Consider the following 24793-nt stretch of genomic DNA (forward strand, 5'->3'; position numbering starts at 1 on the left):
GGAAGGACTAACGTGACCAAGTCGTGTATCTTTCGGGGACGATTTCGATTAACTTTATCTTTTGAGGACCAAAATGGAGATCGGGGTATCTTTCAGGGACGATTTTAAATATTAACTCAAAAAAAGTAGAAACAGAACAAGCTCAATTTCTGCAATTTCAATACAAATAATTTAAATTACAGAATACAACAAGTTAACTAGATTTCAAAATACAAGCATAATTTTATAAACTAAATTCTCATAATAGAAACATAATAGAAGTATAATAAAAAAATTTCTCAAGAACCTATTTGTCCTTCGAACTTTATTCCCCTTTAAACATGGTACCGTAACGGACACCTGGACACCGTTTCAGCCACGTCAGCCAGTTTCATTTGGTGTATGAAAGGTAAATAGACGGAAAAACTAAATTGTCTTCTGTTTATTAAAATCAAGAACTTTTTTATATTTAAATTTTGTCAGAGATATATTTGTCAAAAAATTAAAAAGTCAATGACCTATCTATCTTTTTCCTTTACTATAGTATGTCAGTGGCTCTAATTTGAACTATATAAAAAAATTCTCTTGATAAAATTTTGTAACGTCTTTATATTTAGTGAAATTGTCCAATGCGTCATTTGCCCAAAATTTTACCTAACCAAAGTATAATTGACTGTAGCATGTGTAGGTGCTATAAGCTATGGGATTATGTAAATTATTATTAATATAAAAAAAAAAAAAAGCAATCTTCTTATATGTATTATATAAAATAAGAATAATAATTAAGAGTTTTAATGCATGTTTTTAATTATCTTTTTAACACGTAAAAAAGTAAATGTATATATTATTTTCAAAAAATATAAAAATAAAAAATACAATATTTTTTAAAGTTAAAAAAATAATTAAAAAACAAATCAGAATTTCCAACCATTTTTTATAAAATAATTTTGAACCGTAGATGATAAAGTATTGATTCTCCAAAGTTAACATAGTGCATACGGGACATTAGGACAATGGCTATATCATTGGCAGTTTGGCACTAGTCAACAACTATTTCTTGTTCTTCTTTTGATTGTGTCAAATAAAAAAAAAAAGAAGATAAAATCAAATCAAAAAATATATTTAGTCGGCCAAAAAAAAAAAGAAGAAAAAGAAGAGGGTAGAAGAAAAATAAAAGAAAATTACTAAGTTTACACAAGCGACAAAGCTTGATTGTGAATCATGGATTTGATTTTGAACTTTGAGGTGAGCCTCTGTCACTTTCTTTTATCTTTTCTCTTTTTTTCGAATCTGGTTTCGTTCCATTCCATTCCAAGCTCAACCGCACACGCATCCTAATCAAATCAAACAGGGTCGCAATTCTTTAGAATTCTACCAAATTGCGCGTTTCTTTGCAGCATTAATTTCCTGCTTCCAAATTCCCATCACATTGAATCTCTCCACCATCACAAAGGTTCCTGCTCTTTCTTCACCGTTAATCAAAATTATTTTTTCTTTTCCTTTTAATTTTATTATGAAAATCCCAATTTTGTGAGAAAAATTGGACCCTTTTTTTAAAAAAGGGAAAATGATCTTATCTTGTTGCATGTTTAGTCAGAATTTGTTACCATTTGTGTGTTGGTTGTTATGGCAGGACTGCACATGAGGTTTGATCTCATTATCAAGCAGTAGTTACCTGAATCTGATTCCCATCACTTGAACATTGTGTTTCAGGATTAAAATTTAGGTATTTTGTCTTGAAAGCTTTCATGCTTCAGTGTTTAGTATAGAGCTTGGAGGTGTTTGATGAAAGGCATGGCTTGGAGTACTACATCTAAAGGCTCTTCCATAATTTCTTCGAATCGAAAGCCGATTTCGTGGATTGCAGTTTCAGTAGGAGTACTTGCAGTTTTCTTAATTTATGCTTCTTGGGGACTTGTATCATACCCTATTGGATCCACTGTTCATAGTCATTTTTATGGTGTAGATAATACAGCAAAGATAGATGTGTCAGTACCTTCAAAAAATGAAAATTCTAAGGATGCTCAATTGAATAGTAGTTCAGATCTTGTTGATAATAAACAACCTTTGGATCTAGATTCTCCCACGGTTTCATCTGATCAATCTAGTGGTAGCAGTATAGAACAAACTGATAGTAACTCAAACTCACAAGCAGGGTTGAGTGAGCAGACATCAGAGCAATCTCCGGTTAACAAGGAGGTGAATGAAATAGAATCTACTGATAGAGCGGGTTCTGATTCGCAAGAATCTTCAACTTCATTTGATGGAAGTAAGGATGCAGTCAATAGTAGATTGCCTTCTAAATTCGATTCACAGGTTGATATGGTTTCGACGGCAACTTTGCCAGTGGCTGGTAATGATACAAGTATTGTTAAAAATGAGGAACTGGCCTCTGTGGATTTGACCAGTCAGTCCAGTGCATCTGATGAGGAATCCGTGTCATCTAGTGATTCCACATCAAAGGCAGTTCCAGAGCCAATAGAGAAGCAAGATAGCGCATCTTCTGCTGGTTCAGCTAATCCAGGTTGCAGTTGTGATAATCATATTCTTTTATTGTATTACTCTTGATTTATATAATCAATTACAACATAAAATTGTTTTTTTTTTCTTCGCCTCTTTTGGGAACACATTGGAGCAATAATTTCATTATTAGTTTAATTTTATTATTATGACTTGGAACATGCTTATGAAGTGATTTATGTGTAATACTTGTTTATTATGTGTCCACTTAACTTGATGAGGGGAATATAGATTTAGTATTCAACATATGTACTACATACAGCCTCACACATTAAAGTTTTTCTATCATAGAGTATAGGCTTCGGTGGGGAGAAAGAGATTGAAATAGTATAGCCAGAAAATCATTTTTTTTCTTTTCCCTGTATAATAGGATGGCTGTAGCAATCTTACTATTTATATATTTCTATAACTCCTACAATGAAGGCTTGAAATTACATTCCTTGCTTTTACTTGTATAACTTGATGCTGGTATGATTTCATAGTAAGCGCTCTTTTAGTTTGATCTTTGTTTATATATAAATTATGAGTTAATCAATAGATTTGTGAAAATTATTAGATATCTTTTAGGTTGAGATAGGATAATAAAACTAGTATTTGTATCTTATTACCAAAACTGTGACTGTCATATAACCTTTTTTTTCCAAAATAATTTTGGTTCAAAATACTATGTATATCTTTGGTGATGTTTAATTGGTTTTTCTTATTGGATTCTGTAGAGTGCGATTTGTACCATGGAAGCTGGATACACGATCCATGGGGACCATTATATAGAAATGATACATGCCCAGTAATTACACAGATGCAAAATTGTCAGGCTAATGGGAGGCCTGACAAGGATTATGAGAATTGGCGCTGGAAGCCATCTCAGTGTGACCTCCCAAGATTTGATCCAAAGAAATTTTTGGAGTTGATGAGAGGGAAGACCTTGGCATTCATTGGAGATTCCGTTGCAAGAAACCAGATGGAATCATTGCTGTGTATTCTCTGGCAGGTTATTTCTTTTTAACTTGTGTATCTGCGTTGAATGGAAAATTAAATGATTCCTAGATAACAGGGAAATTCAATGTTTTGCGAATTTGTCATTCTATTTTTTCATGGTTGCTTTTGATATTAGTATATTAGATTTATGATATATATGGTTGGCCGAGCCCGAGAAACACATAACAAACCGTAGTTTGTCCACTTCGTAAGACAGCAAATTAAAGACATGGAATAGAAAAAGGAATTCTGTTTCAAGGAAGAACCTCAATAATCCTTTAAAGAAACCTAAGGAATGATGAACTTGGCCTTGTGATGGGGAGTTTGATTAGTTAGGATTTAGTATAAATAGGAGGGAGAAGACAGTGGGGTAAAATCAGCCGTGGAATGGAGTGAGGAAAGATTAAGAGAGTAGTGGTCCCCCGAAAATCCTCTCTAGTAGTTTCATGTGCTGTGGTCATCTTGATCAAGAACCATTAGTGAACAGAATAAACTCCTGGTTTGATTTTGATGATCTGAACCAATTCCGTCATATAACTGCTGAGCTGATGTGATGTTACTATCAGCCTTTGAACATAGTTTACGGATATTAATTGATCTGGATTATCTGAGGAAGTCAGTTATCTATCACATATTACGGGTGCTTAATTTTAAGTATCATTCTGGCTGCTAGGTCAAGAATTGTCTTCGTGTGGCATTCGAGCTGCAGCTGCACCTGCACCATGCTATGTTCATGATCAAATTCAATGGTTTCTTTGCATAGAATTTACTTTATACTTGCATACATACATTATATGCGTGCTTGTTTTTGCAGGGTGCATGATAATGTGCATTCATTTCGCATAGTGAGAAGGCTAACTTATAAAATGATACTTTCAGGTAGAGGTACCGAAGAATCGGGGAAATCGTAACATGCAACGATATTATTTCAGGTCCACATCTGTAATGATTGCGCGGATGTGGTCTTCGTGGCTTGTCAAACATTATCCTGAGCCATTTGATTATGCCGAGGCTGGTGTGGATAAGCTCCATCTTGATGCTCCGGATGAGAAGGTGATGGAATTCCTCCCAATGTTTGATGTGGTTGTTCTTTCTTCCGGTCATTGGTTTGCCAAGAAGTCTGTGTACATTTTGAACAACGAGATTGTGGGCGGGCAGTTGTGGTCGCCGCCCAAGTCTCATCGGAACAAAATGAAGATTAATAGTATTCAAGCATACGGTATATCTGTTGAAACGATTCTTACTTCCATTCTTGTGCATCCAAATTACAAGGGGCTTACAATTGTGCGCTCTTACTCGCCGGATCACTACGAGGGTGGTGCCTGGAACACGGGTGGATCGTGCACGGGGAAGGTGAAGCCTCTTGGTCCGGGCGAACTGGTGGAAAACGAATTCACAAATGTCATGCATGCACAACAGGTTAATGGTTTCAACCGTGCTGTGCAGAATGCAACAAATGCATCAAGGTTGAAGTTAATGGATATCACTGAAGTTTTTCAGTACAGGCATGATGGCCATCCTGGTCCATACAGGAGCACTGATCCAAATAAGATCACAAAGCGTGGACCGGATGGAAGGCCGCCACCGCAGGATTGCTTGCATTGGTGCATGCCAGGCCCTGTGGATACCTGGAATGAGCTCGTGATGGAGATCATTAGGCGAGAATATGAAGGATCAAGTGCATCGTGATTAGTTGAATGACTCTGTAGGAAATGAGAGTTTCTTGGGGAGAGACAAAAATAGTTAAGTTGTATCTTTTCATAGAAGAAAATATTAACATTGTAGAGAAATTAATTTATTTGTATATGGGTTCGGATGATAAAGCTATTTGCTTATTCCTTAACCCTCAAAAGCCATTAGTACACCTGATATGGCTACGTATGTCATTACCAAGTTTTGATTTTTAATATACCACATCATATTTTTTGAACATCAGTTCGCATTATTTTATCTGATAATTTTGGTAGTGAGTTTTAGTCCTCCTTTGTTTTGCCTTTTTGCTGTTGTCTTTGTATGGTATGAACTTATGCCGTTATACATACCTAATTTGTATGTTGGCAGGTGAACATGCAATGCTCTTTCCCCAGATGCTCCATTAAAGTTATTATTCCAGGAACTGAAATTCCAAGGTGGTTCAACAAACAGAATACAGGTAATTCAATGAAGGTGGATCCATCTCCCATTGTGGATGACAATAATTGGATTGGCATTGCTTCTTGTGTGGCATTTGTTGTACGTGATGCTCCAACTGAATATCCTCCTATTCTATTTGGTTGTGGTTTTCGTCGTAATCCAGATAAGGCCGTTTGTTCCATTGCTCCAATACGTCTTAAGAAAGATTGGATCACAACTGAATTAATCATATGTTGCTAATGTTTTTATCCAGGGAAGTTTTCATTAATAATTTTGTAAGTGTTTTAAAAGAAGGAGCATCTAATCTTGATGGTATTGAATTGGTTGCATTGACTCGTTATCCAGAAGTAGTAGCAGAAGTGAAGAGTTGTGGCTTGTGGGTACCGTTGGGTATTTAAGAGATTTGGAACATTTAAACCCAAAGAGGATGTATAGCGTCAACTCTTCAGCTCACACAATCAGAAGCACAAATTTTTGGAAATTCATGATGACCAATAGCTCGCAATATTTATATTCAGGAAATAAATTAAAATGTTGTATTGGCAAAAAGTGGAAAGTGTTTATTAGTTTCCTTGCTTATTGTAAATGAAAAGTATTATTTTAGCACAATGTGTTTGTGACTTCTGATTTTGGTGTTTATTCATTGGCCCTATAAATGACCCTAAACCAATATGATATAAGAGTAAAGACCTGTAGAGGCCTATAAAATCCAGCAATCTTAATATGTAAGAAAGAAGTACAAAGGGCAATCTCGAAAGATAATAGTTGAGAACCTCATTAGTTGGCTAAGTAACAAAGAATTATTGGTTTTTGTTTAGAATTTGAGTTAGCTAGCTGGAAAAAAAAAGTATATGAAAGTTGCTAAAGTAAAAGATCTAGTTGTATTATGTCTACAGAGAATCTCAAGATATATCTTTTTTACCAATTAGCTAAAAATAGAAAAAAGCTAAAGAATAATTGTATTGAGAAAGATAACCAAACAACTCTCACTTTAGCCAAGCTAAGATTCATTATTACACGTAAATTTGCTCAAATAAGACCACAAAAAGACATTATAGTTATACAATAGTATAGTTCATGAGGCAATTGACAACATGTATGACAAAGTATTGAAGAACTTCAACAGTTAATTGTCTTGCTCTTGCAAGTTAAACTGGAGGGGGCTTTCTGACTTTAGTTGCTTGTTCAAATTCATATGCAATCTCAATTAGCTTTGATTCTGATCCTTTCAAACCACCAAAGTTTATTCCAAATGGGACACCCTTACTATCATACCCTGCAGGCACATTTATTCCTGGGAACCCTCCAATAGCAAGCACAGGTGCAACACTTGAACCAGGTGTTACCAATGCATCAAGTTTATAATCACTCATCAATTTCTCAAAGCCTTCTCTTGATAGTCTTGCTAGATTGGCCAGTGCCGCCTTCTCTGTCGCGCCTATTCCATTTGTTGTTTGGGCTAACAAGAAGATGTCTTGACCAAACTCATTGATCTTTTCCTAAATAGTAATTATTTGAATACAAGAGTTAATCATTGTGAACTTTGATGTTCTGCATAAAATTAATCAAGTTTTGTCAATGAAGGAAACATTTGATTATACATACCAGATCTGTATTCTTTTGGTTAAAGGCTATATAACATCTGCCAAGGATCTCACTGGCGAAACCTCCAAGTTCTTGAGATATGAATTCAAGGATAGTTTGAACTCAGCAGCAAGTGCTACTGCCTCACCACTTTTGGTCACATTTAAGATATCATTGATATTGGTTATCTGGAGATTATCTACCACAACTGCTCCTTGATGTCTTCAATTTTCATGTTATATATACATTTTCATTAGGTAGGCGTACTGATTGAGAAAATGAAATTTTTTGAAAATTAAACATTTAAAGCTTATATTAATTTTTACCTTAAGGTCTGAAAATGCTTCTCAAAGTGTTGAACCACATCAGAGGCTAAAAGGCCAAAGAATGGGTTCCTTACTATTCCAAGTCTCTTCCCTCTGAGCCCATTTTGATTAAGAAATTGTTTGAATCCACCTTGAGGAATGTACTTAGACCAAGTTGTAGTTGCTGGATCATTGTAATCAATCCCAGAAATTACATCAAGAACAAAGACAGCATCAGATACTGTCCTACTAATGGCCCTGGCAACAAGTTCAAACACAAATTCATAATTGTCAAGTAATGTGCAATGAATTGTAACAAGCTAATTCTCTGATTGGTTGCTTCAATTCCAGAGACCATAATCTTAACCATCACATGCAACAAGTGTTCTTACCCAACAGTATCTTGTCTAGGCGAAACCGGGATGACTTGATCCCGGCTAGTGAGACCAACTGTTGGTTTGATGCCTACAACTGAATTGGCACTTGATGGACATAAAATTGACCCATCAGTCTCAGTTCCAAGTGCTACTGTCACCAAATTAGCAGCTGTTGATATTGCTGATCCACTACTAGACCCACATGGATCAGCAGATAAAACATATGGATTCTGAACATTACACAAAAATGATATTAATAATGTCAATATGTCAGCATTCCTATTCAATCTGAAATGTAAAATGTTTTGCTAAGCAAATTTCTTAAAACTCTTATAACATATTGCAACTTTTTCATGCTGCAAGTGCTATGACTAACCTTTCCTTGGCCACCTCTTGCACTGAAACCATTAGGAGCCTTTGTAGACCTGAAGGCAGCCCATTCACTCAAGCTGGCCTTCCCCAATATGATTGCCCCGGCTCTCCTCAGTTTCGACACCACACCGGCATCACGAGGCACCACAGAACCAAGCAAAGCAAAAGATCCAGCAGTAGTATTCAGCTTATCCTTGGTTCCAATGTTATCCTTGAGCAGAACTGGAATACCGTGCAGTGCAGGCAAACTTGTCGACGACTTAGTTTTTCGGTCGCAGTCGGCTTTATCAGCTTGGGACAATGCATCTGGGTTCACTTCTATGACACCCTTAAGAGTTGGGTTCAGCCTTTTGATTTCTTCTATATAAAACTCAACCAGCTTCCTTGAGGTGAGTTTGTTTTGCCTGAATGCAAGTTGAATCTCACTTATGGTTGCTTCTTTGATAGAGAATTGTTGTGCTGTTATGGTGTATGACCCTTCTGATAATATGGTCAAAAGAATGATCAACATGAATGAGAGTATAGACATAGTTAGTGACATTATGGTAGCCATCAAACTCAGCAATGTGATTAGTTGTTTGCATGAATGACCATTGTTTAGTTACACCGTTATTTATAGTATAAGCTTAGAACTGCAAATTTAATTAAGAAATTGTACTTGAATAATATGTTTCAACTATTTTTAGTAGTTTGGAGTTCATGGACTTGATTAAGTAAATAAATAAAGCACTAGGTTGTTACTTATGTGGAATTTTGCTTAATTATCCGGCCATGGTCAGAATATTCGGGAGTAGATTGAATTATTGAATGTCACTTTGGAAGAACATATGTTTTTATAAGTTCAGGACCATAATTGCTCGTTACAAAATATTGACTAGTTCATTGCCTTTGCCGGCGTTTAAGAGTGTGTAATGTATTTTTTTATTTTTCATTACTGAAGTTGGTATCTTCATCTTTAGTTGGCAATTAATTTATTGAAATGAGACACAGAAGGTACAATATAATGTACGTGCAGTGATTTGTTTATACATTTTGGACCCAATTAAGGGATAAATCATCCTCAAGATTCTTGGTAGAGCAATGCCATATTTTTTGTTTCTTTCTGCTTGTAATGTCGATTAGTTGTAACACTCTTGTATCCCCACGATTAATTAACAAACTCATTTTTGTGCAGTGTTCTAAATCATGCAGTTTGGTATATTTAAGGCGAAGTTTCTTGTGTAGAAGGTGCTGCGCTTTCTACATGTGTAGACATGGCGTGGTTGCTAGCAGCTTGTAACAAGTGTATGAGTTGAGAGGCAGATATGACATGTTGCAGTATTGGTCCCCTCTCATGTTTGTTTTTTTTTTTTTTTTTTTTTTACCAAAGATAAGAGATTCGAACTCGCAACTTCTTTTTTTTTTGAAACAAAGGAAGCTCAACACATTAAAGTGGAGCAAATAAAAGAAAAAAGAAGACACATAACTAGCTACCAACAAATAAACCAACCCCTACTATCCCCAGTACTCTCATCCTCCCCCAGGATCACCACCACTCCATTCCGTGTAGCTCATCAACGTCCTTGTGTGTATGACCTCCAGGCTTGCTCTTGCATTCTTGAAGATTCGTGCATTCCGTTCCAACCAGATGTTCCAAATCACTGCAAAGAACACTGACATCCACATCTTCTTCCCCTGTTGTCTATTATGCATTCCATGCCAACTCTCAAACATTTCTTTAACAGTTCCGGGAATCACCCACTCCCTTCCTAGTAACCTCAGCCACTTGCATCACACCTGCCATGTTACCTCACACCTAAGGAATAAATGCTCAACAGATTCTAATTCCTTGGTACACAGTACACACATACTATCCCCCAGAATGTTGACTCCTAGTTTAGTCAGCCGCTCCTTGGTGTTAACTCTACCCACTAGCACAAACCACCCAAAGAGCTCAATTCTCGGAGGAACGAAACCTTTCCAAATGGAACTCGTGAAGCTATAACTCGTTATCTCAGCTGATAATGTCTCCGCTTGTATAGCCTGGATCACAGAACTAGTAGAGAAAATACCTTTATTTTCAAACTTCCACACCACATTGTCCTCCCTACCTGATGACACCCTCACTGGCCTTAACCTCTCATGCAGTTGATTGACAAGCTCTAGCTCCCATTGGAACAGTGCCCTCCTCCATTGAAAATTCCAAATCCAATCAAGCCCATCCCAAAAACCACACTCCCCGATGACAAGTCCTTGCTGACTGGAAATAGAGTAGAGTCTCGGATGACTTCCTTTCAGAGTACCACCTTGAACCCAGTTATCTTCCCAAAATCGAGTCTGCATACCATTGCCTACTTCCATTGCCAGTCCACTTACCACTTTATCACGAATCCGCGGTTCTTTTATATTCAGCTGACATATGTCCTTCCAAGGGCCACCCTTTACTGGTAAAGGCTGAGTTGCTAACATGACATCCGGGTTCAACTTATTACACGAACACACAATCTTCTTCCACAGCGGGCAATCCTCCTTTGAAAACCTCCACCACCACTTAAACAGAAGCGCTGTGTTTCTCAGCACTGCATCACCAACCCCCAATCCCCCAACCTTTTTTGGAGCCTGAACTATCTCCCACTTTACCATAGGTATACCATAGTTCCCGTTCTCCCTGCACCACATAAAGTTCCGTTGTAAAGCAATCAGCTTGTCCGCTACCGCCTTCGGCATCTTGTATAGACTAAGGTAGTAGATGGGGAGACTATTCAGCACCGATTTGATAAGGACCAGCTTACCTGATTTATTCAAAACCTTGGCTTTCCACAAACTCAGCTTCTGTTCCACCTTATCAATGATTGGTTTCCAAGTCTTCACCAAGCGCGGATTCGCACCTAGAGAAACTCCCAAGTATCTAACCGGTAGAGAAGCTTGTTGGCATCCCAGCAGTCCACATGCCTGATCAATCCATCCTTGCTCACAGTTCACCGATATCAGATTCGATTTATCAAAGTTAATGCTCAGCCCAGACATCAACTCAAAGCACCGTAACAGTCTCTTATAGTTTACAATTGTTTCAGTCTCCGGCGGGCAGAATAAAATAGTGTCATCTGCAAATTGTAGGTGTGACAGTTCAATAAGATCTCCCCCTACCAGCAGTGGAGCAATGCGGCCATTCCTCACAGCCTCCCCCAACATCCTATGCAACACATCTACAACTAATACGAATAGCAATGGAGAAAGTGGGTCCCCTTGTCTTAGTCCCCTCTCCATCTTGAATGGCTTGGAAGGTGCCCCGTTTACCAAGACTGCCATGGTGGCCGTAGTAACACACTCCTTCACCCAGCTCCTCCATTTTTGGCCGAAGCCCATTTTCTGTAGCACAATGTCAACAAAATCCCATCTCACTCTGTCATAGGCCTTCTGAAAATCCAGTTTGATAATGACTGCTGACTTTTTCCGAGTCTTCAGCCAATGAACCGTCTCGCAGGCTATGAGTGCACCATCATGAATTTTTCTTCCCTTTACAAATGCAGTCTGAGTCTCTCCAACCAGTCCCGACATCACAGATCGCATCCTGTGCACCAACACTTTCGAAATCACTTTGTACACACACCCCACCATACTAATCGGCCTAAAATCCTTCACCTCCTTTGCACCTTCAAACTTTGGAGCTAGTGTCACCCACGTTACATTGACATCCTTTGGCAATTTCGCACTTTGAAAGAACCCCATTACCGCAGCAGTGAATTCCGGCCCAATGTCATCCCAGCATTTCTTTATGAAGTTCATGTTAAACCCATCACTCCCTGGGGCCTTGGAAGATTCGCAGTCCCACACAGCCTCCTTAATTTCCTCATCCGTCGGCATCACTTCTAAAGCTTCAGCCTCATCCCTATGGATACACTTTACTAACCCATCTCTGATTCCAATCCTCGGAACATATTCCTGTCGATATAAATCCTTGTAGAACCCTCTAATCGCACCTTTTATTCTCGCCTGATTCCGCACAAGTCTTCCATGTAACATCAGAGCATCAATCCTGTTATTCCGTCTTCTGGCCGAAGCAATGTTATGAAAGTATCTGGTATTCCTATCCATGTTTGCAGCATGCTTAGACCGAGACATCTGTTTCCAGTACATTTCCTTTCTAATATACCATTTTGATCAAAAGCTCACAAGCGCCTTCCTTCTAGCCTCCGTCGTACCATCATAAACTCCATCACTGACTGAATTGTCCAGCTTGGTGAGCTCCTCCTCAAACCTCATGAGTCTCTTATCCATGTCCCGGAAGTTATCCTTGTGCCATTGCCGCAGTTGTATTGCTAGAGCCCTCAGCTTGCACGGGAACTGCGTTTCTCCGAGGCTTCGCCACTCATCCTTCACCATTCTCAGAAATCCCTCATGCGTAAACCAGGCGTCTAAACTTCTGAATGGTCTAGGGGGCCCCGTTACTCTTGTTAGTTCCATGATCACTGGGCAGTGATCAGACAATCCCCTTGGGCCACCCTTAATCCTAATATCCGGAAACACCTCAGTCCATTCAACATTAACCATCACCCTATCAATCCGACTACAGGAACGCCCCCTAAACCATGTATACTTCCTATCAGTAAGAGGCAAATCTATCAACTGCATGTCTCGCACCCATTCCTTAAATTCCTCCGATGACGCCATCAAGCTAGTAGCTCCTTTACGATCCTCTACTTGTAAAATTTCATTAAAGTCTCCGAGAAAACAGAAAGGAATCTGACACAACCCCGCCACATAGCTCAGTTCCTCCCACACCCCCCTCTTTGCCTCCCTCCCATGCGCCCCGTACACCAAACAGAAAGCACATCGGAAGTTGGTCTTTGTTAAAACGCCTTCAACACACAGCCACCTCTCACCTTTATACCTTTGATCTACTTGAAACACTCCTTCATCCCAAATTAATAGCAGACCCCCCGCCATTCCTGCAGATTCCACAAACTCCCAACCAGCAGTACTAGATCCCCAAAGCCTTGCAACCTCATATTTAGTAATCACTTCTTTTTTTGTTTCAAGCAATCCCAACATGTTCAAATTATATTTATTTTTCAAAGATTTCAGCATGCTTAATTTACCGTCCCCCCTCCACCCCCTAATATTCCAACAGCTCACAATCATTTAAATAAAGATTTGCTCACCTTATTTTTATTTTTTGGTCGACTCCTTCTCGCCTTTTCCTTTTGCTTCGCCAGTTTTCTCTTAGCTGCTATTTCTTCATTTTGTGCTTGCAAAATCGCCATAATATCTTCTTCCTCATCGCATAAAACCGCTCCTGATTCCACAGCCAATGCCCAGGTTGCTTGATTCTCCTGGCGCTGCTCTTCCTGTGTCCCCTCGCCTTCTAAATGGCTAACTGTGCCCAGCCTAGCCCCTGCTCCTGCCCCCCGGGCATTGCCACAGGCAGCCACCTCCGGGACGTCCCTCACTGCGTTTCCCTGTGCTCCCGAGGTACCATCCTTCCCCATTAGGCAGCTCAATCCCGCTTGGGATCCCTCATCGTGCAAGCCGGCCTCACTTATCCCATCCTGCGCCCCTTGCTCCTGCCGGTGGACTGCCGCCCTGATTCCCGTCCCCTCCTGCGCAACCCTTCCCCCATCAAGCTCAACTCCCACCCCATCGATCGGTCCTCCGCCCCCCACCATCTCCTCTAGTTCCGGGTTCTTATCCACCGACGGATCCCCGAGTTTAAGCGGCAACCCTCTCGCCTCAGGATCCTTCTCCGCTGGTGAGCACCCCAGCCCTCGCAAACCTTCCATCGGCGCCGCTTCAAACAGCTCCCGTGGATCCCTCCGGATCCTCAGGCCGCCCGACCCGTCGTGGCCTCCAATGGAAAGAAAACCATACGCCGTTTCAGTTAGGAGGCCATCCTGGCCCAGGCCAACAACAGGCTCCTTCTCAATACGTCATGTCCCTTACGGTCAGCCTCCCCCCTCCGTTCTTAGTTGGTGTTGGGCCAATTGAATGCGAGCCCATACTGTTACAATACTCCAACCGTGTCCCAGCTTGGTCCCAATCCGGATGGGCAGCCCACTTTGCATGAACTCCTCCCACCCCTCCCCATACTTGCGTGACTGTATTCTCCGACTCCCCCTCATGAACTATCTCACATCCCTTCAAACCCGCTACTTCACCGTCCTTGGTACTAGCTGAATCCGGTACAACCGTATCCTTTTTGAATTTCAAAAAGGCAACGTCCACATCATTCAATAACACATCAGAGATTACTATTCTGTCCTCACCGTGCTCAGCCTCCGTAGGCCTACCAGTAACCAGTTCCGCCGCCGGGTCCCAACTACCCTCCCCCTTCTTCATGGCCGTGCCAGCGGTGCCAGAAACTTCATTCTTCGCATAGACACTTCTGCTTCTCCCCATGCTGACCGCACCGCCCTCCTGTGGTTCTACCTCCTTCACAAAGATCTCAAACACCGTCTTCCCAACAACAATTTGCATCCATTCTCGGATTACATCGAATACCCCCGTCTCAACTTGAATCCTCCCTGCTTCAAACGATGCTCCTTCCCCCGTCATTACATCACACTGGACCACGTTGCCCCACTGCCCTCCTATTCTCTTGAACGTTTCCGGTGCCCATGCATGTAAAGGAATTCCGTAGCACTCCAGCCACGCTCGTCGAGTAATACACCGTTCCGATTCCTCCCAACGCGAGATCCTATGGAATACTTGCAACAAATTATCCATCTTGAATGTAAACACTCCCTCCGCATGCTGCACAGTATCAAATATTACCAGCACTTTGCACGGCCCGATCTCCCTAACATCCACAATGTTGGGCAGATTTTTAGACACCACCGTCTTCACTGATCTGAGGTCCACTGGGTGTAACGTGTGCCCCACTAAACTCCTCGCCAACCATTCCATATTTGCTTCGACTACCGGCACATCAATTCTTTTCACAGGTCCATTCCCCTCTGTGGCATTCTTATGGTCTCGCACTGGCTGTTCCTTCATAGCTTTGGCCGCAGCCACCCCATTCCCCTTATAAGAATCCACTACTTCACCGCCATTGGGACTTGTTATTTCCTTACGCACTGTGCCACCCATCTGAAACTGTCTTCGATACTTAGCTTCCCCGACGGTAATTACCTTCCCCCGTAATCTCCACTGGTTCATTTCTGCAATCGCCTTGAGAGCGCCCCCTTTTGTCGTGTACCGAACAAAGGCAAATAAATAGATCACACCACTCTTTCGTTTCCGGCCAAGATATATGTCGTTAATTCTTCCCGTCCAACAAAATAAGTGATACAGCTCCCTCCTTGAGATATCAGCCGGTAGATTATCCACAAACACAGAGAATGAATCATTTTCCAAACGATGATATGCCTCCCGATTCCAAATTCTAGGATCCTTTGGTATTAACTGTACTCCTCTCGTACTACCCCTGGAGTACTCACCTCTCACAGCCTCTCTGCCTCCCATTTCAGTTATTGGCTATCAACTCGCAACCTCTTAAATGAGTATGGAGAGATTATGCCATTTGAGCTATAACTCATTGGCGGTCTCCTCTCATGTTTGAGTCTGCTGCTAACATGGTGTGATATGAAAATGTTGTTAGCTTATGTAATTACTAATTACATTAACGATAGTTTTTTTTGTTTGGAAGGGTAGTTAATTAGTGTGAGATGAAGTTAGGCCTAGTTTTGTTCGAATTATTGCTATGGTAGTGAAACAATGATATAAAGAAACATGACAAATTTATGAACGGACTAAAACATCAGTGAACTTAAAAATATAATTTTAAAAATTCATTCTAAAATTTAAAAGGAAAAGGCAAGTTTGGACTTTTGTTTTTAAATAAAAAACATATAAATACATACCCAAAAAAATTATTTTATAACATTAATTATTGTGCAATAAAATTTTAATGTATTAAAAAATTTTATATACATTTTATTTTGATTTTAAAATATAAAATACTTAAATTATAAAAATTATTAAAAAATATTAGTATGTACTCTTCTATTATTCAGTATAATAATAAAATAATAATGATGGTTCATAAACTCAAATTAAATTTTTATCATACCGAAAATTTAACTAATTTAATTTAATTGATTAAAACTTTTTTAGTCTATTTATTTTAATAAAAATATCGTAAAATGAATAGATATTGAATCAACGAGATACAACAAGATAGTGGAGTAAAATAAAAATAAAATACATAAAATGTTATATCTTCTAACCGTTTATGATGGTATTCAATTTTTATATAAAATTCATGATAGTAATTAATTTTCACATACATTTCTACGCTATATAGCGATTTATGTATAAATTTGAAACATTTACGCTCTATAGCAGATTATTGATACTTTCTAAAATTTATGTAATTATATAATTCACGTATTTCGTTTTCTGTATATTAATGAGCTAAATCCTAAAATAGTCCATAAAATTGATGTTGTGCATTAAAATCATTCTTGAGATTTCAATTGCACCAATGACATTTTTGAGATTGACAAAAGTGCATCATGTTAGTCTCTGACCTATTTTTTATTAATGGCGTGATTATTATTAGTGACATGTGTCACTCTATGGTTTCGCCACGTGTAATGATATGATGATGGGTTCACTAGTGACACGTGGCATGCTGATATGGATGGTTGTGCCACGTGTCACGATGTTATTTGAACATGTGTCAATTTGTGCCACGTGTCACAACGTTATTCGCCCACGTGTAATCCGTCATGTTATCATTGTAGATACACTAAATTAGTCTCTCAGTTTGCATAAAGTGACTCATTTTAGTCTTTGAAATTGAATATTGTGCACTAAACTAGTCCTATCACCAATTTTTTTCTCATTTTTTTAAAATTTCAAAATTCTCAATATTTTTGGATGCACTAATTCCAACTCTATTTTTTTACATATCACTTAAATACAAGTGCTTTTATAATTTTTTTTTAATTTTAATTTTAATTATATAATTTTTTCTATAAAAGTTTAACGTCGATAAATTTTGTAATATAGAAGTAAATGGGATAGATTGAAGGCACTTCAAGTATCCTCACTACCATCTCCAACCTCTTTCGTCTAGCCTGGACAAAAGAGGTCGGAAATAGTAGTGAAGGTGCTTAAATGCCTTCACGTCAACTCCAAGACGACGGTTAGAGATACTTGCAAGAGAAAAAAATATTTTATAAAAGTACTTGTATTTAAATAATGTGTAAAAAAATAAAATTAAAATTAATGCATTTAAAGATATTAAGAATTTTGAATTTATAAAAAAAGAAAAAAAATTAGTAGACTAGATGCACGACCTTCAATTTTATGGACTAAAATGAGTCACCTAATGCAAAATGAGGGATTAATTTGGTGCATCTACAATAATGACATAATAGATAACAGGCGGACGAATGTCAAGGACTAACATGGTGTGTACTTTTGTCGATCTCAAAAACGTCATTGGTGCAATTAGAATCTCATGAATGATTTTAATGCACAACACCAATTTTATAAACTATTTTAAGGTTTAACTCGTTAGTATACAGAAAATAAAATGTATGAATTTTATAATTATATAAATTTTAAAAAATATCAATAATCTGCTATAGGGTGTAGATGTTTCAAAATTTATACATAAATCGCTATATAGCGTAGAAATGTATGTGAAAATTAATTACTATCATAAATTCCTATGTGTAAATATTTATGTAAAAATTGAATACCATTATAAACGGCTAGAGGATATAATATTTTATGTGTTTTATTTTATCTTCTTTTGCTCCACTATCTTGTTGTATCTCATTGATTTGATATCTATGTATCATTTTACGGCTGATTTTTTTTGTATGAAAAAATATTGGTGTTTTTTTTTTGGAAATGGAATTATTTGGTGTAATTACAGATAAGTGAATTTTATAGTTGAGAAGTCAACACGTGGGGGCGTGTTGGACACGTGACAGCATATTGGCCAACACGTGGGGGCGTATTGAATGATTTCCACAATACTGTAATACACTTCAAATATCAATATTCAACTAAAATACCATTTCCATTTTCATATTAAAAATAATTTCTATCTTTTACGATATTTTTATTAAAATAAATAGAATAAAAAAATTTTAATCAGTTAAATTGAATTAGTTAAATTTTCGGTATAATAAGAATTTAATTTGAGTTTATGAATCATCATTATTATTATATTATTATACTGAATGATAGAGGAGTGCATAATAATATTTTGTAATTATTTTTATAATTTAAATATTTTATATTTTAAAATTAAAATAAATATGTATATAAATTTTTTACTACATTAAAATTTCATTGCACAATAATTAATGTTATAAAATATTTTTTTGGTATGCATTTATATTTTTTTATTTAAAAGCAAAAGTCTAAACTTGCCTTTTTCTTTTAAATTTTAGAATGATTTTCTTAAATTATATTTTTAAGTTCACTAATATTTTAATCCGTTAATAAACTTGTCATGTTTCTTTATTCCATTGTTTTGCTACCATAGCAAATAGAGCCCCACTAATTTTCCCTAGTCATTCCAAAAATTAAAAAATCCCAACAAAATTAGGCCCAACTTTATCTCACACTAATTAACCACCGTTAATCTCATGTTAAAAAAAACAACCATTAATATAATTAGTAATTACAGAAGTTAACAACATTTTCATATCACATCATGTTAGCAACAGACTCAAACATGAGAGAAGACTAATACTACAACATGGCACATGTGTCCCCCAACTCATACACTTGTCACAAGCTGCTAGCGACCACGCCATGTCTACACATGTAGAAAGCACAGCACCTTCTACACCATAGACTTGACCTTTAACTAAATTACAATTCACATTAGATGGAAATGTTAGTTGAAGCACTTGAGCATCCTACAATTAAAAACATGCTGCTGAAGCTGAATTACAATTAATCAGATCTAAAAATATGAAAACAAGAATTGATCTTCAAATAGTGTCTTGAAGTAGATGACAAGTAGGTGGAGGCTTCCTTGCATTAGTAGCTTGTTCAAAGCCATAAGCAATCTCAATGAGTTTTGGCTCTGTTCCCTTTAGCCCTCCAAAACACACTCCAAATGGCATTCCCTTGCTGTCATATCCAGCTGGAACAGTGATTGCAGGGTACCCTCCAATTGCTAGAACCGTGGCAGCATCAGATCCAATAGTCACCAATGCATCCAATTCATTCTCCTTCATCAATTTCTCAAACCCATTTTGTGATAATTGCTCCATCATCTCCAATGCCTCGATTGGAGGAATGCCATTTGTCATTTCTGATGCAATAAACAAATCCTGCCCATACTCATTCGTCTTTTCCTACAAAAGAAATAAAGCAAAAACAGTTCATTAATGCCAAATCAAACTAAGCATTCTAAACCAACATCAAGTTGGTATATGTTTTGATGCTTTAAAAATCAATGGCCTTTCAATGCTATTGTCTGTGTAAAAATCATACTACATGCTTACTAAATCAGGGTGCTTGATGTTGAATTCAATAATCTCAGCCAGCGATCTCACAGGAGAATAAACCAGTTCTTGCAGGTACTCATTGATGGATGACTTGAACTCTGCCAGCATTGCTAATGCTTCACCACTTTGGAAAGGGTCAAGAATGATGCTTGAATTCTCTATTTCCAAATTATCTATCACCATCGCACCTCTTTGCCTTAGATTTGCGAAAACCACCACAACATCGGTGTTAATATAAAATATGATCATTCACTTGTGTGTGTGGGTGTGTTATGCATTCTATATTTACCTGAAAATGTTAAGATGGCTCTCAAAGATAGAAATGGCGTTGGATCCATTATAAGGAGTGAAAAATGGATTCCTAACAACACCAAGTTTCTTTCCTTTGAGGCCTTCTTTCCTGAGGAACTGCTTGTAACCACCTTGAGGTATAAACATAGCTGCTGACTTTGTAGCATTATAGTCTCTGGGATCAAACCCAACAATGGCATCAAGAACATGAACTGCATCTGCAACTGTCCTGCATATTGGCCTGTGCAAAAACACACATTTTCAGACATAAAAAGACTAGTGATATGATAACTAATTGTTTTTTCATGTTTATTGTTTGCTCATATAAGAAAGAGATGAGTTACTAAGACATTTGTTGATACAAGAAGCGATTTGTTACCCGATTGAATCTTGGCGAGGCGAAATCGGTATGACACCAGCCCTGCTGGTGAGTCCAACGGTGGGTTTGATCCCCACAACTGAGCTGCGGTCAGCTGGGCAGATAATGGAGCCATCGGTTTCAGTCCCCAGAGAAACTGCAACCATGTTGGTGGCCACTGAAATGGCGGATCCAAAGCTAGATCCGCATGTACTTCCCCCCTCCACATAAGGATTCTGCTTGTTACATTACACACATACATAAATTATGACTACATTTTTTTTTCCACTGAAATAATCTTATCATGAACCTGAACTGCAGATAGATATGCTGGTTTAAATCAAAGCAACCATAGCGAAATTGCCTTAAACATTGATCGTAAATAAAAATTTCAACCTTAGTTTAACATATCTTGCTGAACATAATCAAATATCTTTAACACTAGTTTACCCCGAAATGGAAAAAATAGAATATATAAGATTATTATAATGGCTAATCATTAAAGTCCATTCAACAGAATATAACAAGACTACATTTTTAGTTGAGGAGAATTAGGGCCAGCAATTTTTGTAATTTTGTAGTTATCAAATAGTTATCAATGATATTTTTAATGGTATGGGATTTTATCCAATGATGTGAGATTACTCACTTTTTTTTTTGTTAGTTACATGCTAATCAGAATTTAATAAAATTGCTGCCCTAAACTTTTCCTTTTTGGTTTTAACACTAGTCTACAATTTTTGTTTCTGTTTTACGTTTATTGAACTCTTACTAGCAGTTTTATTTAATATAGTATAATAAAATAAAATGTTTATAATGCTCTTTTAATTAAAAAAAAGTTGAAACTTTCTGCTTAGTTAAAATAATCAAATAGGTATATAATATTTATATATTATTGTTATTGTTATGCTTCTGCAACATTAAATAACCTTTTTAGTTTGTAATTTTTAAAAAATATAACTACTAAATTAAAACCTTATCTCTTAAATATCATTTTTTCTGAAAAAAAAATGTCTTAACCCTAAATACTTAAAAAATTAGTGTAATATATTTGTTTTTAATTAAAATATGCAAAAACAAAAAAAGTTAGTATTAACGTAGTTTATGTTTAGTAATTTTTATTCAAAATGGATTATAGTAAACTAAATATTGTTTGGATTACATTATTCAAAATCACTTTTAGATGAAAAATTACAGAAAAATGACATAAATTTAAATAATTATTTTATTTTAGATATTTAAATAAATTTTAATATATTTTTTAATACTCTCAGTACTCTTTAATACTCTCATAGAATTAATAGAATCATAATACAAAACAAAAAAAATATTCCATACAAAAAAAATAACAATAACAATAACAATAACAATAAAAGAATTTATATAAACAAAAAATAATAAAAATTTTATAAAAAAAATAATATACATAAGAAAATATTAGAAAAAAATATTATAAAAAAATAAACATATAAATAATAAAAGATAATTGGTATATAAAATATAAATTTCAAACATAAAAAAGTAAATAAAAAAGCTAAAATTTATAGCTTTTAACAAACGTGAGTTGAAGATAGAAATCACTTCTCCATTTAGAGGATAAAAACATTACCAAACATAAAAATAAAACGTTCAAAGAATTCAAACACACTTCTCTCTTCTTTAATACAAAACCAAACACATAGATAAAAAATGTTGCCAAGTATAAAATGAAAACATTTAAGGGATTCAAACATACTTCTCTCTTCTCCAACATAAAATCAAACACACTTAAAGACCTAAGTTACTGCTAATTAACTATAACTTAAATAAAATAATATTTTCCATACTCACCTAAAGGTCTAAAAAGTTTTGAGAAAAATAAAATAAAATAAAAAATAGAAAAGGAGAAGGATAGAGAGCAGAGTACTAACAGTGGCATATCCACCTCGTGCGCACCAATTTTCCGGCGCTTCCGGAGACCGACAACTGTACCACTCGGACAGACTAGCTTTCCCCATAATCACCGCACCAGCCTCCCTCAGCTTCATCGTCACGTGCGCGTCACGTGCTACTTTCGACCCCAGCAGCGCATACGACCCTGCCGTCGTGTTCATCTTGTCCCGGCTCCCAATGCTATCCTTCAGCATCACCGGAATCCCATGCAGCGCCCCAACCACCTCCCCGCCTCTTCTCTCCCGATCGGCCTGCTCCGCCTGATCGCGTGCGTCCGGATTCACTTCCAGTACGGCGCGGAGCATCGGATTGAGTTTCTGGATCCGCTGCAGGTAGAAGTCAACGAGTTGACTCGAGGTTAGGTCGTTGCGGGAGAACGCAGCTTGGATTTCCTCAACGGTTGCTTCGACGATTGTGAACTCAGAAGCATTTGTTGCTCTGGAATGAGAAGTCGCAGATGAGTTCAAGATGAAGAAAAAGAAGAGAGGAGAAAGAGAAAGCATGGATGCCGCCATGTTTGAAGGCACATGTATGTTAGAGAGAGCTCTTCTGCGTTTTTTTTTTTGGTGACTTCTGCGTTTAAATAGTGTCAACTACTGATACTGTCAGTAAGGCCACTATAATACGAAAAAAGAGAAAGTCTAACCGACAGTAATTTTTATAATTTGTGGTTAGTATTTAACTAAAAAAAAGTGGGTGATTTTTTTATTATTAGATGTAATCCCATATTATTAAAAATAATATTAATGATGAATTAATAATTACAAAATACAAAAACCTTAACACTACTCTACAAAAAAGAGGAGTAACAGCAACTTTTGTGATTTTTTAATTTTATTTTTATTTTTACTATTAAAATTTTTTTAAATACACTAAAAAATTAATGCACCCAAACAAACATTTAGTATCTCAAACAAAATAAAAAAACTCATTCTCAGCCTTACCACAATTTTCAAAGTACTTTTATTTAAATAAATAAATAAAATATTATTTTTCAAAATGTCCACGAATTGAAATGTAGCCCAAAATATGCAAGATCAATCCACAATTATTGCTTGCTTTAATTCAAGAAATCATAATTTAACCTATTTTTGCTAGGTAAACAATAATTTTTGTGAACAATGAATTCTAAAAACATTTCACTCAAATTACCTCTTAAATTCCAACATTAAGATAACCATCGACATAATTAATAAATTGAACATTCGACATATCTATTATTGGTTTAGTATTCTCATTATTTTCCTAATACTTTTCCTAACCTTAATCGTCACATACAACAATTGCTCTTACTTGATCCCGGCTTTGATGCCGACAACTGAATTGGCACTTGATGGACGTAAAATTCAGACCAATTATTTTTTTTTTCCCGTATTGCTATTTACCAGATGATTATCTGTTTTCAAGTTAATTTTACTGCTACCTTAACCTGGTTAACAAACATGTTATAGTATTTAGCACTTGTTTACTTCTAAATTCAACTAATGATATATATAAGTAATATATACTAGTATTTCTACAAATAAATTCAGCACATACATAAACTCACCAAGACGATGCTAATTGCTATGATTCCCATCACTATTTTGTTTGGTGTTTACAAGAGTCACTACTATTCAATGTAATCTTATATTATATCAAAAAATGACGAGATATGAAGGAGTAAATAGCATCATAAGAACACAGTGGACCAAATAATGAAACCTCGTTAAGTAACTCTAGGCTAAATAACACTCAGTCAGATTGGGTTGATTGACTTCTTGGTAATAGGACTAGAATGGTTTAATTAGGACTAAAAAAATATTCAAATACAGAAGTTTACCATAAAATATTCAGCAGAAATATTTTTCTTTCTTACAATTGATGTACATGAGATTCTTCCATGCAAATACTCGTCAATTTCGTTAGTCATCCATCTCTCTGAGTCATAAAAGGAAAATGAGAAGAAGACCCTGCTAAGATCAAGAAATCAAACATGTATCATTCAAAAGATTAGTGCGTGCCATTCAGAATCATGACATAGATTTGGAGAAAAATAATTGAAGGAATGCGCGTCAAATTGGAATTTAAGGTAGGTTAACACGTTACTAATACTAGAATGAGATCCGCCCATCGTGAGTAAATTAATGATAATACATAATAAATATTAAAAATTATTATGTTCCGTAGAATTAAATTAAATATGTGTAAATTAAGTCATCAAAAAAAAATATGTGTAAATTAAAGTTAAATTTAAAAAGTGTTTTATTTAAAATAATTTGTAATACAAAAAATTTGGATGTTGAAATTGTATAAAGTGACATTTTTATTTGGTGGTTTGATTTTTGCATTTATTTTAGTTGATGGACTTAGTCTTCTTATGTAATGCTCATTCTCCTTTTTTTATTGGTTGTTGTTAGAGTTGTTTTTTTCTTTCTAGGTTCTTGTGAATGCATGTTCTTTTTGAATTGTTGAGTTGTATGCACTTTCTATTGTATTGTTTGTTCCATCTTTACATGTATG

General features: G+C 36.5%; 3 protein-coding genes across 6 annotated transcripts; 1 reads left to right on the forward strand and 2 right to left on the reverse strand.

The window, feature by feature from the left end:
• The first annotated feature begins 1036 nt into the window (after positions 1–1036).
• On the forward strand, positions 1037–5412 carry LOC107628746 (protein YLS7). Of its 3 annotated transcripts, none has more exons than XM_016331338.3 (4): positions 1037–1432; positions 1613–2503; positions 3216–3490; positions 4357–5412. In XM_016331338.3, the coding sequence occupies exons 2-4, from the start codon at positions 1765–1767 to the stop codon at positions 5164–5166; spliced, it is 1824 nt and encodes a 607-aa protein (XP_016186824.1). In that variant the 5' UTR covers positions 1037–1432; positions 1613–1764; the 3' UTR covers positions 5167–5412. The 3 variants fall into 3 exon arrangements, with proteins under 3 accessions (XP_016186824.1, XP_088364959.1, XP_016186827.1); XM_088508833.1 differs by having other exon boundaries at positions 1038–1432; positions 1693–2503; XM_016331341.3 differs by having other exon boundaries at positions 1038–1224; positions 1693–2503.
• Positions 5413–9411: 3999 nt separating this feature from the next.
• On the reverse strand, positions 9412–22908 carry LOC107628748 (putative amidase At4g34880). 2 transcript variants are annotated; one of them, XR_015907366.1, is made up of 6 exons: positions 22270–22908; positions 20381–20595; positions 20000–20242; positions 19708–19906; positions 19063–19557; positions 9412–9463 (listed from the first exon to the last, which is right to left on the reverse strand). XR_015907366.1 is itself a non-coding variant. In XM_016331342.3 (5 exons), the coding sequence occupies exons 1-5, from the start codon at positions 22804–22806 to the stop codon at positions 19189–19191; spliced, it is 1563 nt and encodes a 520-aa protein (XP_016186828.1). In that variant the 5' UTR covers positions 22807–22899; the 3' UTR covers positions 18841–19188. The 2 variants fall into 2 exon arrangements, 1 of the variants encoding a protein (XP_016186828.1); XM_016331342.3 differs by lacking the exon at positions 9412–9463 and having other exon boundaries at positions 18841–19557; positions 22270–22899.
• Positions 12389–13279, reverse strand: LOC148569777 (uncharacterized). The gene has a single exon (XM_088506630.1). The coding sequence runs from the start codon at positions 13277–13279 to the stop codon at positions 12389–12391; it is 891 nt and encodes a 296-aa protein (XP_088362756.1).
• Positions 22909–24793: the final 1885 nt, after the last annotated feature.

Source organism: Arachis ipaensis, chromosome B3, assembly GCF_059453495.1.
Source record: "Arachis ipaensis isolate K30076 ecotype BB chromosome B3, ASM5945349v1, whole genome shotgun sequence".
NCBI classification, from domain to species: Eukaryota; Viridiplantae; Streptophyta; class Magnoliopsida; order Fabales; family Fabaceae; genus Arachis; species Arachis ipaensis.

Excerpts from the sequence above, each read along its gene's own strand:
- LOC107628746 (XM_016331338.3), top strand. The coding sequence starts at position 1,765 with ATGAAAGGCATGGCTTGGAGTACTACATCTAAAGGCTCTTCCATAATT. Across the intron at positions 2,504-3,215 it reads TGCTGGTTCAGCTAATCCAG|AGTGCGATTTGTACCATGGA; the intron begins GTTGCAGTTGTG and ends TGGATTCTGTAG. Across the intron at positions 3,491-4,356 it reads TGCTGTGTATTCTCTGGCAG|GTAGAGGTACCGAAGAATCG; the intron begins GTTATTTCTTTT and ends TGATACTTTCAG.
- LOC148569777 (XM_088506630.1), bottom strand. The coding sequence starts at position 13,279 with ATGTTGGGATTGCTTGAAACAAAAAAAGAAGTGATTACTAAATATGAG.
- LOC107628748 (XM_016331342.3), bottom strand. The coding sequence starts at position 22,806 with ATGGCGGCATCCATGCTTTCTCTTTCTCCTCTCTTCTTTTTCTTCATC. Across the intron at positions 20,596-22,269 it reads CACGAGGTGGATATGCCACT|AATCCTTATGTGGAGGGGGG; the intron begins GTTAGTACTCTG and ends TGTAACAAGCAG. Across the intron at positions 19,558-19,707 it reads ACATCAAGCACCCTGATTTA|GAAAAGACGAATGAGTATGG; the intron begins GTAAGCATGTAG and ends TTTCTTTTGTAG.